This window comes from Scyliorhinus torazame, chromosome 14, assembly GCF_047496885.1.
Source record: "Scyliorhinus torazame isolate Kashiwa2021f chromosome 14, sScyTor2.1, whole genome shotgun sequence".
Lineage (NCBI taxonomy): Eukaryota > Metazoa > Chordata > Chondrichthyes > Carcharhiniformes > Scyliorhinidae > Scyliorhinus > Scyliorhinus torazame.
This window is the reverse complement of record NC_092720.1, coordinates 32,034,349-32,047,544: the sequence shown is the minus strand read 5'-3', so window position 1 is coordinate 32,047,544 and position 13,196 is coordinate 32,034,349. Positions and strand designations below refer to the sequence as shown.

The window sequence follows — 13,196 nt, the reverse complement described above, 5'->3', positions numbered from 1 at the left end:
GGTTCGATCCCGGCTCTGGGTCGCTGTCCGTGTGGAGTTTGCACATTCTCCCCGTGTTTGTGTGAGTCTCGCCCCCACAACCCAAAGATGTGCAGGCTCGGTGGATTGGCCACGCTAAAATTGCCCCTTAATTGGAAAAAATGAATTGGGTACTCTAAATTTAAAAAAAAGAAAGAAAGATGGTTGTGGTTTTGGAGGTCAATCACCTGACTTTCAAGACATTACTGCAGGAGTTCCTCGGGGCATCGGGCTCGGCCCAAATATCTTCAGCTGCTTCATCAATGACTTTCCTTCCATCATAAGGTCATAAGTGGGGATGTTCGTTGATGATTGCACAATGTTCAGCATCATTAGCAACTCCTCAGATGCTGAAGCTCTTCATGCCCAGATGCATCAAGACCTGGATAATATCCAGGCTTAGGCTGGCAAGTAACACAGGCACCACACAAGTGCCAAGCAATGCCCAACAAGGGAACCTAATCATTGCCCCATGATATTCAGTGGCATTACCAGCGCTGGATCCCCCACTATCAAAATCTTGGGGTGTTACTGCTGACTAGAAACGGAACCGGACTAGCCATATAAATACCGTGGCTACAGGAGTAGGTCAGAGGTTGGGAATCCTGCGGTGGGTAACTCACCTCCAGGCCCCAAATTCTCTCCACATCTACAAGGCACGAGTCAGGAGTTTAACGGAATACTCTCCACTTGCCTGAGTGCAGCTCCAACAACACTCTAGAAGCTCGACCCCATCGAAGACAAAGCAGCCCATTTGATTGGCACCAACCCACAAACATTCACTCCCTCCGCCACTGACGCACAGTAGCAACTGTGTGTACCATCTACAAGATAAACTGCAGGAATTCACCAAGGCTCCTTAGACAGCACCTTGCAAGCCATACACCACAACTATCTGGAACGACAGGCCAACAGACCCATGGAAAAATCACCCAACTTGGAAGTTCCCCTCCAAGCTACACACCATCTGACTTGGAAATATATTGCTGTTTCTTCACCGTCGCCAAGTCAAAATCCTGCAACTCCCTCCTTAACAGCAGTGTGGGTGTACCTACACCTCAGGAACTGCAGCGGTTCAAGAAGGCAGCTCACCACCACATTCTCAAGGGCAATTAGGGATGGGCAATAAATGCTGGCTGAGCTGGCAAAGCCCACATCCCATGAATGGAATTTTAATAAAGCGGCTGCTGCTATGACCACAGTATAACTGAGGTCGTGGTCGGTATTCTTAAAAGCCGGTCATGGCCTTTGGGCGCTTCTCCCACGATTGGGAAGGCCGCGACCGATCGCTCCGGGACCCTCCTGACACCCTGCTGTAACCTATCAGCCATTTCACTTCAGCCATGGTTACAGTCTTTGGAAGCAGAAACTCACATCCCCATATTCCTGGCATCTCCTTCGCTCAGGACTTCCTCAGGACCCACAAACTTCATTTGAAGGTCACCTTTGTGCTTCTCCCAGAACTTGTGCAGATGTTTTTCATGGTAAACTTCCTAGAGAAGAACAGAGTTTAAGAAACAGAATTTAAATGGTCCATATTTTACAATCGGTGGTGAATAAATGGCGCGCACTGCACTTACAGTTGCAGAGAGACTTGAATAAGCGTTTGTGCGAAAACGAGAGGTAATTAGGGAGCCATTTCAGGGCAGAGCCCTCTGCAGTGGACCTGGGACCTCTTAATAGGCTGAGCAACCAATCAGGCTGAAGAATTCTTACTGGCCGAGGGAATTTACCAGGCCCTTGGAGGATGGTTCGGAGTTGTTGGGGAGGAAAATGAGAAAAAAATTTCATCTGACAGGAAGGCTGACATATTCCTGCCTTTTCCCACTTTTCCCGCAGGTGGTTGGCGCGGCGCCGGTCACGGGCCGCTCTACGCGGCCGGGCCACCGATTCTCCGGCCCGGATGGGCCGAGCGGCCGTAAGAAAAGAGCCGAGTCCCGCCACCGCCGTTCTAACCTGCTCTGGGCTGGCGGGACCTCGGCGTGCAAGGGGCCTTTGGTGGTGGGGAACCGACCCTGGGGGACCTCCGATGTGGCCTGGCCCGCGATCGGGGCCCACGGCTGGGGGCCCCCTTTCCTACGCGCCGGCCCCTGTAGTCCTGCGAAATGTTGCGTCGGGGCCGGCATGTTGAAGGAGGCCACTGCGCATCTGTGCGTTGGCGCCGGTGCCACTGCGCATGTCCTCGTTGGCGCCGGCACAACTGCGCATGCACGGATCCCGCGGCGCACAGTCCGCACCGGGATCTGCAGCTGGAGCGGCGCGAACCACTCCAGTGCCGTGCTGGCCCCCTGGAGGGGCCGGAATTAGTCGTGGGAGTGGCCCGTTCGCGCCGTCGGAAAACGCGACGGCGTTTATGATGGCGTGGACACTGTCGCGGGATTGGAGTATTCCGCCCCTTGTGTGCGGAAACCCAACTTCCACATTTTATTACCTTGTTGTTTAAAAAGGAACTGTCAATTTAAACTAAGCTGCGGGCCATGTTAGATTTATTATAATTTCCATTTCATCTACGATAGGGAGTGACAAGAACGAAACACTCACTTTGTTGTGAATAAAGAAAGTAAGCTTCTCCTTTGGATAATCGAGGGTCAGAAGTCTTTCCAAAAATTCTGGAAGAAAAGGTGTTGGCCTTTCAATGAATATGGCGACAGTCACACTGGGATATTCCTAGATGACAAACACATTGAATCGAATTAGTTATAAATAAAACCCATTTTGCGAATGATTAGTTGAAAACAATCAAATTACTTCATATGACAGAACTGGAGGTATTTTAAATCCCATCGGATCTTTAATCAAACACACAGCATTCAGTTCTGCTCCCTGCAAGATGGAATGAATTGCTAATTGAAGATTGAAACTTTTTACTGACATTTCTATGAAATGTTGATGAAACAGACACACCGATTTCGTTTCAAGGATGCAACAGCCTTGAGTGTTTTATTTCTCGCCCTTGGGCAGAAATTTGTTCAACAAAGAACTAAATCTCAAGGACTTAGTTTCTTCAAGATGATCCACACTAGTAAAGGTACACAATTGAGAAAAACAGAAATATTTATATTGTGTCACATACACAGCAGAATTTTAAGTTTTGAGACAGGTGGGCTTGCAGGCGAGGGTTCATAAAACGCCATGCAAACCTTTTCTGGCTCTTACCTCCCTTCTCCTGCCCCATTGCAATTTTACGAGCTGCAGGGGAGGTGTCAGGTAGCCAGTTTACTCTAGAACCAATTGAAGCCCTTAAATGGCCAATTAATGGTAACTTCAGAACTGCTTCTTTGCCTTTCTGGCTATTTCCATGGACAGCAGACTGAGGCTGGCAACAGGTCAGAAACCCAGCAGGTAACAATCTCAAGCGTTAGGCTCCAGACACCCCAACTTTTCCCTTACTTCCCTACCCTGTCCACCCTGGCCCCCAATCCCCCTTTCTCTGGGTCTTCAGCCTGGCCCAGGTGATACCCACACCCCTACCCTCCACTCACCCCTACCAACTCCCCCCACAGATTTAACTTGCTTAAATACATAACAGGGATATATACTGCAGGCATTTTGCCATGCCTTTGAATCAGCTTTGGTTGCGTCTTAAACGGTTTGCAGAAATGAGAACGTCACTTTAGCCTGAACAAGAATCTTGTAAGTGAAGTTGCTAAAGTCAGTGAGAGTCGATTTTCCTATCTTGATGCACTTTAGGAAGGTGGGTTGTCTGTTCTACGGCAAAATCCACTGGCCTGATTATAGGGCTGTGGAGTGGAGCGCTGAAGTTTTTATTTCAACCATTATACAAATAAACCAACAAGCAGTTAAACTTCAGGAAGCCTGGAAGCCTCAAAAGCCCAAAAGCCAATGCATGAAAACAGCTTACAGCTTCAGTGGTCGACTCCTGGTTGCTGGAACATATGTCAGCTGCAAGTGATTTCAAAGGTCACACATTTTACAGCTAAACTTAAGCAAAGGAATTTGACGCATGCCGCTGCCCCAACACTCTCAGTTCCTCATGCCCATGGTTCCAGAAGCAAGGGGAATCCCAAGATGTCTGGGTCACTTGGCACCTGCAATGGATGACCAGGGTGGGGTGTTTCTCAAGTTTCACCCTTTACTGAAGTCCACCAAGGGTTGCTAATCATGGCTTATGCCAGGATATCAATATGGAGCAAGGCCAGGCACTAGGCCCAAGAACTACCTCAGCCAGTAGGGAGATTGAACCCGTGCTGTTGGCATTAATGCTGCGTAAAACCCTTAGTCAACTGACCTCTTTTCTAAGCAGTCTCGCAAATTGACATCTACTCGTACTGTACAATGTATGGATTTGTGAACAGGTTGCAGATTGACACCAGACTTCCCTAACTTCAACCTGACCCCCCTTTAAAAAATGTAATGAGGTCACTGCTCGTTTCTGGCAGGTGGCTTGTTAATTAAATCAAAGATGGTCCGAAAAGCCATCTGGAAAACCTTCGGCAGTGGGGTCTTGGAACATTGAGGAACCTATTCATATGCTCCTTGGGTCTGGCAGAACCAAAAAGAGGAGCTCGAGTACTGAAGTATTAAGATCGTCCTGTGATTTAGGAGTAATGGAATCCGCGGGCCTTTGAATAGTGAAACGTATAATACAGGATCGTTGATGTCTTTGAGCAGTGGTACAAGGCTTTGTAAGTAGCGAGTAGGGCGTCCCAAGTTTATGAAATGGGAAAGGGGATCTTGAAATTTAGAATATTTGGAGGGTCATATTGCCAAGGCATGTTGGGCTCAGTAAACCTCACCTACACCTAGCATGGTGGCAAAACAACCAAGAAAGAAAACACATATAAACATATTATTCGTGTCTATAAATTAGTGAAAGTCCCAGACCCATGTTTTTCAAACTTCTTTCCCCCAGGACCTACTTTTACCAACCGACTGATCTTTGGGGCCCTTGCCGGCCGGCCTCCACAACCCACCATTATTGCTTACCTTTAATGCGACAAGCAAGCCTGCTTGATCCTCACAATCTCACTTGCTTTGTCATTCAATGTCACATTTCTGCTGAGGACTTCAGCTGATGATTTAAGTTCTCTCTGCATCCGTTGAAACAATTCAAGAGGTTTGTCCTCGAACTCGCCATGCTTAGTCTTCAAATGTCGTTGAGATTTTGAGGATTTAAAAACTTTTACTTGCCAGTATTTCCCTCCATATAACATACATGGGCTTTGCATTCTGATTTGCATTGGCAAGTTAACAATGCCATACCTCATTGTTCCCGATTTCAGCTTCTTCTTAATTGTTTATTCAACAGAGGCCCTGGAGCTCTGTATACAGCTCACACCAGCACGGCTTTGTCCTGCCATGGACTCTCCTGGGAAGCTCTCTCCAGGCGATTCAGTTGCGAGATCCTGTTGTGTCTCTGGCCCTATCTTCCGTATTACAAAACTATACATCTTCAGCTCTTCACACAGTCCTGTTCCTTGCTTGCAGGATGGTACAAAATGGAGGAATCTCTGCTCCGTGATATCGCACCCACAGCACGTGATGTCAGTATACACACCGTGGAGCGACAGAAAAAAGATAGGACCTCTCTCTCCCCCCCCCCAGATCGCACGTGCCCGCAGAACGGTGGCCCCCCGATCGGAATCCTGGCCATCCTGTATGGCCCCCCCGGCGAAGGATCCCCCTACCGCCCCCCACCAGGGCGGCCGCGGACTGTATCCGCAGCCACCACGCCGAATGCCTGCTGGGTGGAACCATGAGAGAACCATGCCGACGGGAACGCGGCCGACTTTGGAGAATCGCCGTAGGCGCCTTTTTCAATGGCTCCCGACAGGCGCCAAGTCGACTGCGCGTGCTTGATTCGCGCCAATTGTCCGGCGGTTTGATGCCCATTCTCCGCCCCTGCGTAGAGCGGGATTCCGGCATGGAGACTCGGTGAATCCTGCCCATGACCCTGGGACAGCATGCTGATGTCAGGAGGAGGCGGTCCCCCCAGCTGGGTTCCAAGCTTGCGGATTGCTAGATCTGGCTGAGGGGACAGGCATATGCGGGACAGCCGGCATTCTTAAAAGCTGGTTGTGACGGCATTTTTAAAAGCCAGTACAACCTGAGAGACTGTCTTATTAAATTTTATATATGTAAAAAAAAATAATGTATCTAATGTTTAATTGGGTCTGTTGTTTAAACGTTAAGAAAAGTTGTAGTTTGGAATAAAGAGGTACAGGGGAAGGGTGTTGCGTATTTAAGTAGTACATTCCTGCTGGAGGAACGTGACTTGATCTGTCGTGACGTTAGCAGAGTGGTTCTCCTCTTAGACTTGTATGAGCAACATCTCCTGAATAAACGTTGCATAATGTTTTGATGAAATCGAAGTGTGTGGCACCTCCATACTTTTTATATTTGCGGCGATTTAAGGATACAACAATCCCCAACTGAGCGATCGCAAAGAAAAAGTCAGTCAAGTTCAGTGGATCAGTGGAGCTTTTTGGGCACAGATTGACGCATGCAGATGTTCACACTTGTCCAAGCTTCATCCTCCACTCAGATACCAGTTATTCAATTTGTGTCCAGCTTCTACCTTTGGTTATTTCAAGTATTACCCCATGAGCATCGATTTAAGGATGGGCAAGAATAAAACCCCCCTACAAAAATGTTTACAATTTAAAACAAGATGAAGCTTGTCAGGACACATTTTTACACAGTTCCATGATTTACAAAGTTGAGTTCAGCTGCATTATATCATGCAGTTAGCAATGGAATTTGACATGGCTTGTCCAAAGGACCACTGCTGTCCTTAAAAAGGGTTAAACTACACAGCTTACCAGATACTGGTATATCTCTTTCCACAAGAAGAAAAATATATGCAAACTTTGCGTGAGTAAAATTAATTGTTTTACATTAAACCGGAGCTCGGCTAACCTCACGGCAGGGTGCAATTTATCTCAATCAACAGCAGCTGAAAACCAAAAGGCATCACATATGGTTTTGTCAATACATTCTCCAAGGATTGCACCTTTCCCACTTAAAACCGTTCAAACTACTTTTCAAAGATTTGGAGATAATATCCCTGATGCAATTGCAATCAGTTTTAGTTGCTTAACAGCTCATGTGAAAGACTGGGTGGTGAGGGGTCACTTCACAAATCAGCTTGGAGGAATGAGAATCCCCTATGACTCGGTGTTCAAAAGGAGGCACATCCTTCCACTCGTTCATCTCAACAGTTCAACAGGTCAAGAACGATACGCATTCCAATGTTTCAGCTGCAATTCTTCAGGCAGCTTCACAGCACTGTCCTCGTCCTACTTCAATGTACGATTCACTACATATTCCATCTCGGATCAACTGCCTTATCCCAATGGAAATAATCACATCTTTACAATAATTGTTCGTCTTTAGAAATTCTTCACTCTGGTCATATTCAGCAATGCTGCTGGCAAACATCGAAGGCGAACACATATATTATAGTATCGATGTGGTTATTCTGATGCCAGCATGTCTTGCTCCTAATTACTGACTTCTGGGAGGATATTCTGATCTCGGTACTTGTGTTGCAGGGTCAGTGCACTGAGTTTGGCTCTTGCAGGAAATAAGGGGAGACAAGAATGGCCATCACTCCCCCACCTACCACTTGACGGGAGTGTCAAAAAACCTAAACCCCATTTGGTAGATAATGAGGTGCATATTCTGCTTGATGTTCCAGGGCCTCACTATTCAGTATTTTGCAATGCCAGAACCAATATTGTGTTCAGTATCTATGGGACCTGGAAACAGAAGAAAATAGAGCTTTTTTGACATAATGTCTTTCACAGTGCCAGGGTCCCAGGTCGATTCCCGCTTAGGTCATTATCTGTGTGGAGACTGCACGCTCTCCTCCGGGTGCTCCGGTTTTCTCCCACAAGTCCCGAAATAAGTGCTTGTTAGGTGAATTCTCCCTCTGTGTACCTGAACAGGCGCCAGAATGTGGTGACTAGAGGATTTCCATAGTATCTTCATTGCAGTGTTAATGTAAGCCTACTTGTGACGATAATAAAGATTATGTGTCATAGAACCTCACAATTCAATGATCAGTGCAGTTTCTGTGGATAATGTCAGACCTTAAGGCCACTGTCAAGGTATGACATTGAGGGTACAAATGGCCATGGGGTGGTGGGGTGGGGGGGGGGGGGGTCATGAGGTAGCACGTGTTTGCATGAATGTGGCCTGGGGAGTGAGCAAGGGCTGTAGCTTTAAATTAAACTTCACCACACTGCCGGAACACCAAAGGTGGCTACTATTCTATTAATCTGGGCGGCATGGTGGCGCAATGGTTAGCACTGCTGCCTACGCTGCTGATTACCCAGGTTTGATCCCGGCCCCAGGTCACTGTCTGTGTGAAGTTTGCACATTTTCCCCCTGTCTGCATGGGTTTCACCCTCACGTCCCAAAGATGTGCAGGGCAGGTCAATTGGCCACACTAAATTGGCCCTTAATTGGAAAAGAAAATAATTGGGTACTCTAAATTTATTTTATTCTATTAATTTTCCCCATTTTCTTGCAGAGGCACAGGGGGCCTTTGTAGCCCTACATGGCTACCATTTACCTTTTATTTTCAATTTTGTAATAGTGCTATATACCAGAATTCTAAGAGTTGTTGCTATCCTATCAGTGGCTAGATGAACAGTACTGCCATTGACCAAGAATGAGAGAATACCTTGTGGCATTTTGTACCTCTCTCACTAACGTTTGCAAGCTGCAGAATAGCCAAACATCTCTGCAGTAAGTGTCTGCAGCTAGAGGAACCTTGGATTAGAGCTCAGTGAGCTGTAGGCCGAACTGCAGACCCTGCAACATATCAGAGTATTTCTTAAATGGAGAGAGATGGGGTAATGCCATTTTCCAAATGAACCTGGGTATCCTTCTTCACGAGTCACTGAAAGTTAACACGTGGGTGCAGCAAGAAATTGAGAAGGCAAATGGTATGATGGCCTTCATCGCAAGAGGATTTCAGTACAGGAGTAAAGAAGTCTTGTTGCAATTGTACGAGAGTCTTGATGAGACCACATCTGGAATATTGTGTATAGTTTGGTCTCCTTACACAAAGAAAGATACACTTGCCATAGAGGGAGTGCAACAAACATCCACCGGACTAACCCCTGGGTTGGGTTGAGGAGACATTGAGGGGACTGGAACTGTATTCTCTTGAATTTATAAGAATGCGAGGTGGCCTCATTGAAGCATTCAAAATTCTTAAAGGGCTCAACAGGGTAGATGCCGGGTAATTCTCCCTCCCTGGGGCATCCAGAACCAGGGGACGCAGTCTCAGAATAAAAGGTTGGCCAGTTAGAACTGAGATGAGGAGGATTTCTTCACCCAGTGGATGATAAATCTTTGGAATTCTCTACCCAGAGGACTGTGGAGGCTATGTCATTGAGTATTCTAGATTTTCTTATACCAAAGAATTTTCCATTTGTGGGATGTGGGCGTCGCTGGCTTGGCCAACATTAATTGCACATCCCTAACCTCCCTTGAAAAGGTGCTGGACAGTTGCCTTCTTGAACCACTGCTGTTCCCTGTGGGGAAGTACATGCACAGTACTGATAGGGAGGGAGTTCCAGGATTTTGACCCAGCGTCACTGAAGGAACAGAGATGTATTTCCAAGTCAAGATGGGAAGGGCCTTGGAGGGGAACGTCCAGGTGGCGGGGATAGTGTGAGAAAATGGCACTGCGATAGAAGATCAGCCGCGGTCTAGTTTAATGGCGGAGCAGGCTCAAGAGGCTGAATAGTTTACTCCTGCTCCTATTTCCTTTGTTCCTATACAAATGGTTAAGCGTGTCTTCAGTTACAAAGGAACTGTGATGATTGGAGGGTAAGCTAAGAAGTTGGAATTAGAAAGTAGAACTCACAGCACAAATTGGTCGAGTCTCATTCAAACAATGTTTACACTATCATAGAAATGTCTAGGTTAATAATTATTGTTCAAGTGAAATTGACTAATCTTGTGGTGTGCATCATTTATGTTATGGTCTAGCCAATAGCGCGCACTACAAATAGATGCAATTTAACTACCACAAGCTCAGCATGCCCTTGCAGCGCCCAAAAAACATTTGAGTGCTTGCTAGCAGTAGAAGTAAAGGCATAGGTTCAGATTATTTCTCCAACTTCTCCTAACAAGAAATGACACAAGATGTACAGAACAATTGAAATGTTTGTATTTACTTACGCTCCACTCCAGTTGCCTTTGAGTTCCCTCAATGGACTTCAAAAAACACTAACGGTTAGTGACGTAAACAGTATCGACTTTCTCCTCACAAGGATGGCCGAGTTTAGTGTTATTTCTTAAAATTCGAAACACAATGAATGCCTACAATGAATGTACTATTCCCTTTCCCCATCCCGCTGCCTGGCACCAAAGCAATTGAATTGAAAAGCTAGCTTTAAAAAAACAAATCGACTGTGGTTGCTCGCTTTGTAGGAACTAGCAAGGGTCCAATTGGTACCTTAGACCAATTTCAAGTTCATATTTGCATTTCGAGCAGTGAGGCAATTAACCAGAACAAGCATCCACACTATCACACACTTTATATAGATCAGATGTTCATTGCAAACTAAATATATAACATCAAAACAGTCCCGAACATATGGAGCTGCTGTTTTTTTACCAATGTTTCATAAATAGCATAATCTACATTGCAAACACCAACTGTTTTTCCAATTCCCTCATCTTTAGTAGGTACTTACACCAATCCCTTGGGATCAACTAACTTCAAACTTCCAACAGATAGATTTGGCAGAATATCCAACAGACAGATTAAAAAGCAATTGCCTTCAGTATTGAAAGTGATATATTTTTATGCCGTGCTCACACCAAAGTAACAGACTGGCTTAAATCAGAAGACTCTGGATTCCCGGTTTAAAAATTTTTTTTTGTAGTCTGCTATATATAAGCTGCAGTAGCAGTTACGTATTGCAATTTTAATTATAATTTCTGACTCCTGGTTCCCGAGTGACTTGCTAGGCTATTTCAGAGGGTAGGTAAGAGCCAAGCATATTAGCCAGGAGTCATTTATAGGTCAGAAAGCATAAGGGTGGAAGGTACATTTCAGCAATGGCCATTAATGAATCAGTTTAATGACAATCTAACAGCTTTATAATTTGTAGATTAATTGGGAAGAACAGAAAAGTATTTAAATGGAGAGAGACTACAGAACATTAGACCATAAGACATAGGAGCAGAATTGGGCCACTTGGTCCATTGAGTCTGCTCCGCCATTCAATCATGGCTGATATTTTCTCATCCCCATAACCCCTGATCCCCTTATTAATCAAGATAAGGGATGGACAATACGGGGAGACCTGGATGCACATGCAGATGAAACACAACAAGTTATCCCGTAATTAGGAATTCAAATTAAATGTTGACATTTATTGCAAAGGGCAAAACTGTCTGATGACTTCCTAAACTGTACAAGGGGTGAACAAAGAACAAAGAAATGTACAGCACAGGAACAGGCCCTTCGGCCCTCCAAGCCCGTGCCGACCATGCTGCCCGACTAAACTACAATCTTCTACACTTCCTGGGTCCGTATCCCTCTATTCCCATCCTATTCATGTATTTGTCAAGGTGCCCCTTAAATCGTCCCTGCTTCCACTACCTCCTCCGGTAGCGAGTTCCAGGCACCCACTACCCTCTGCGTAAAAAACTTGCCTCGTACATCTACTCTAAACCTTGCCCCTCTCACCTTAAACCTATGCCCCCTAGTAATTGACCCCTCTACCCCGGGGAAAAGCCTCTGACTATCCACTGTCTATGCCCCTCATAGTTTTGTAGACCTCTATCAGGTAGCCCCTCAACCTCCTTCGTTCCAGTGAGAACAACCCGAGTTTATTCAACCGCTCCTCATAGCTAATGCCCTCCATACCAGGCAACATTCTGGTAAATCTCTTCTGCACCCTCTCTAAAGCCTCCACATCCTTCTGGTAGTGTGGCGACCAGAATTGAACACTATACTCCAAGTGTGGCCTAACTAAGGTTCTATACATCTGCAACATGACTTGCCAATTCTTATACTCAATGCCCCGGCCAATGAAGGCAAGCATGCCGTATGCCTTCTTGACTACCTTCTCCACCTGTGTTGCCCCTTTCAGTGACCTGTGGACCTGTACTCCTAGATCTCTTTGACTTTCAATACTCTTGAGGGATCTACCATTCACTGTATATTCCCTACCTGCATTAGACCTTCCAAAATGCATTACCTCACATTTGTCCGGATTAAACTCCATCTGCCATCTCTCCGCCCAAGTCTCCAAACAATCTAAATCCTGCTGTATCCTCTGACAGTCCTCATCGCTATCCGCAATTCCACCAACCTTTGTGTCGTCTGCAAACTTACTAATCAGACCAGTTACATTTTCCTCCAAATCATTTATATATACTACAAACAGCAAAGGTCCCAGCACTGATCCCTGTGGAACACCACTGGTCACAGCCCTCCAATTAGAAAAGCATCCTTCCATTGCTACTCTCTGCCTTCTATGACCTAGCCAGTTCTGTATCCACCTTGCCAGCTCACCCCTGATCCCGTGTGACTTCACCTTTTGTACTAGTCTACCATGAGGGACCTTGTCAAAGGCCTTACTGAAGTCCATATAGACAACATCCACTGCCCTACCTGCATCAATCATCTTAGTGACTTCCTCGAAAAACTCTATCAAGTTAGTGAGACACGACCTCCCCTTCACAAAACCATGCTGCCTCTCACTAATACGTCCATTTGCTTCCAAATGGGAGTAGATCCTGTCTCGAAGAATTCTCTCCAGTAATTTCCCTACCACTGAAGTAAGGCTCACTGGCCTGTAGTTCCCTGGATTATCCTTGCTACCCTTCTTAAACAGAGGAACAACATTGGCTATTCTCCAGTCCTCCGGGACATCACCTGAAGAGAGTGAGGATCCAAAGATTTCTGTCAAGGCCTCAGCAATTTCCTCTCCAGCCTCCTTCAGTATTCTGGGGTAGACCCCATCAGGCCCTGGGGACCTATCTACCGTAGTATTTTTTAAGACACCCAACACCTCGTCTTTTTGGATCTCAATGTGACCCAGGCTATCTACACACCCTTCTCCAGACTCAACATCTACCAATTTCTTCTCTTTGGTGAATACTGATGCAAAGTATTCATTTAGTACCTCGCCTATTTCCTCTGGCTCCACACATAGATTCCCTTGCCTGTCCTTCAGTGG

The 13,196-nt window shown here is 46.0% G+C and overlaps 1 protein-coding gene across 3 annotated transcripts in view; it reads right to left on the bottom strand.

Annotated features, from left to right (window-relative positions):
• Positions 1 to 13,196, bottom strand: part of plod2 (procollagen-lysine, 2-oxoglutarate 5-dioxygenase 2) — a 278,992-nt gene that overhangs the window by 50,654 nt on the left and 215,142 nt on the right. For all 3 annotated transcript variants that reach the window (XM_072473887.1, XM_072473885.1, XM_072473886.1), the window contains exons 9-10: positions 2,560 to 2,685; positions 1,393 to 1,511 (exon numbers count right to left, since the gene is read on the bottom strand). In XM_072473887.1, coding sequence (XP_072329988.1) covers positions 1,393 to 1,511; positions 2,560 to 2,685 — 245 coding nt within the window. The remainder of the gene's footprint in view (positions 1 to 1,392; positions 1,512 to 2,559; positions 2,686 to 13,196) is intronic.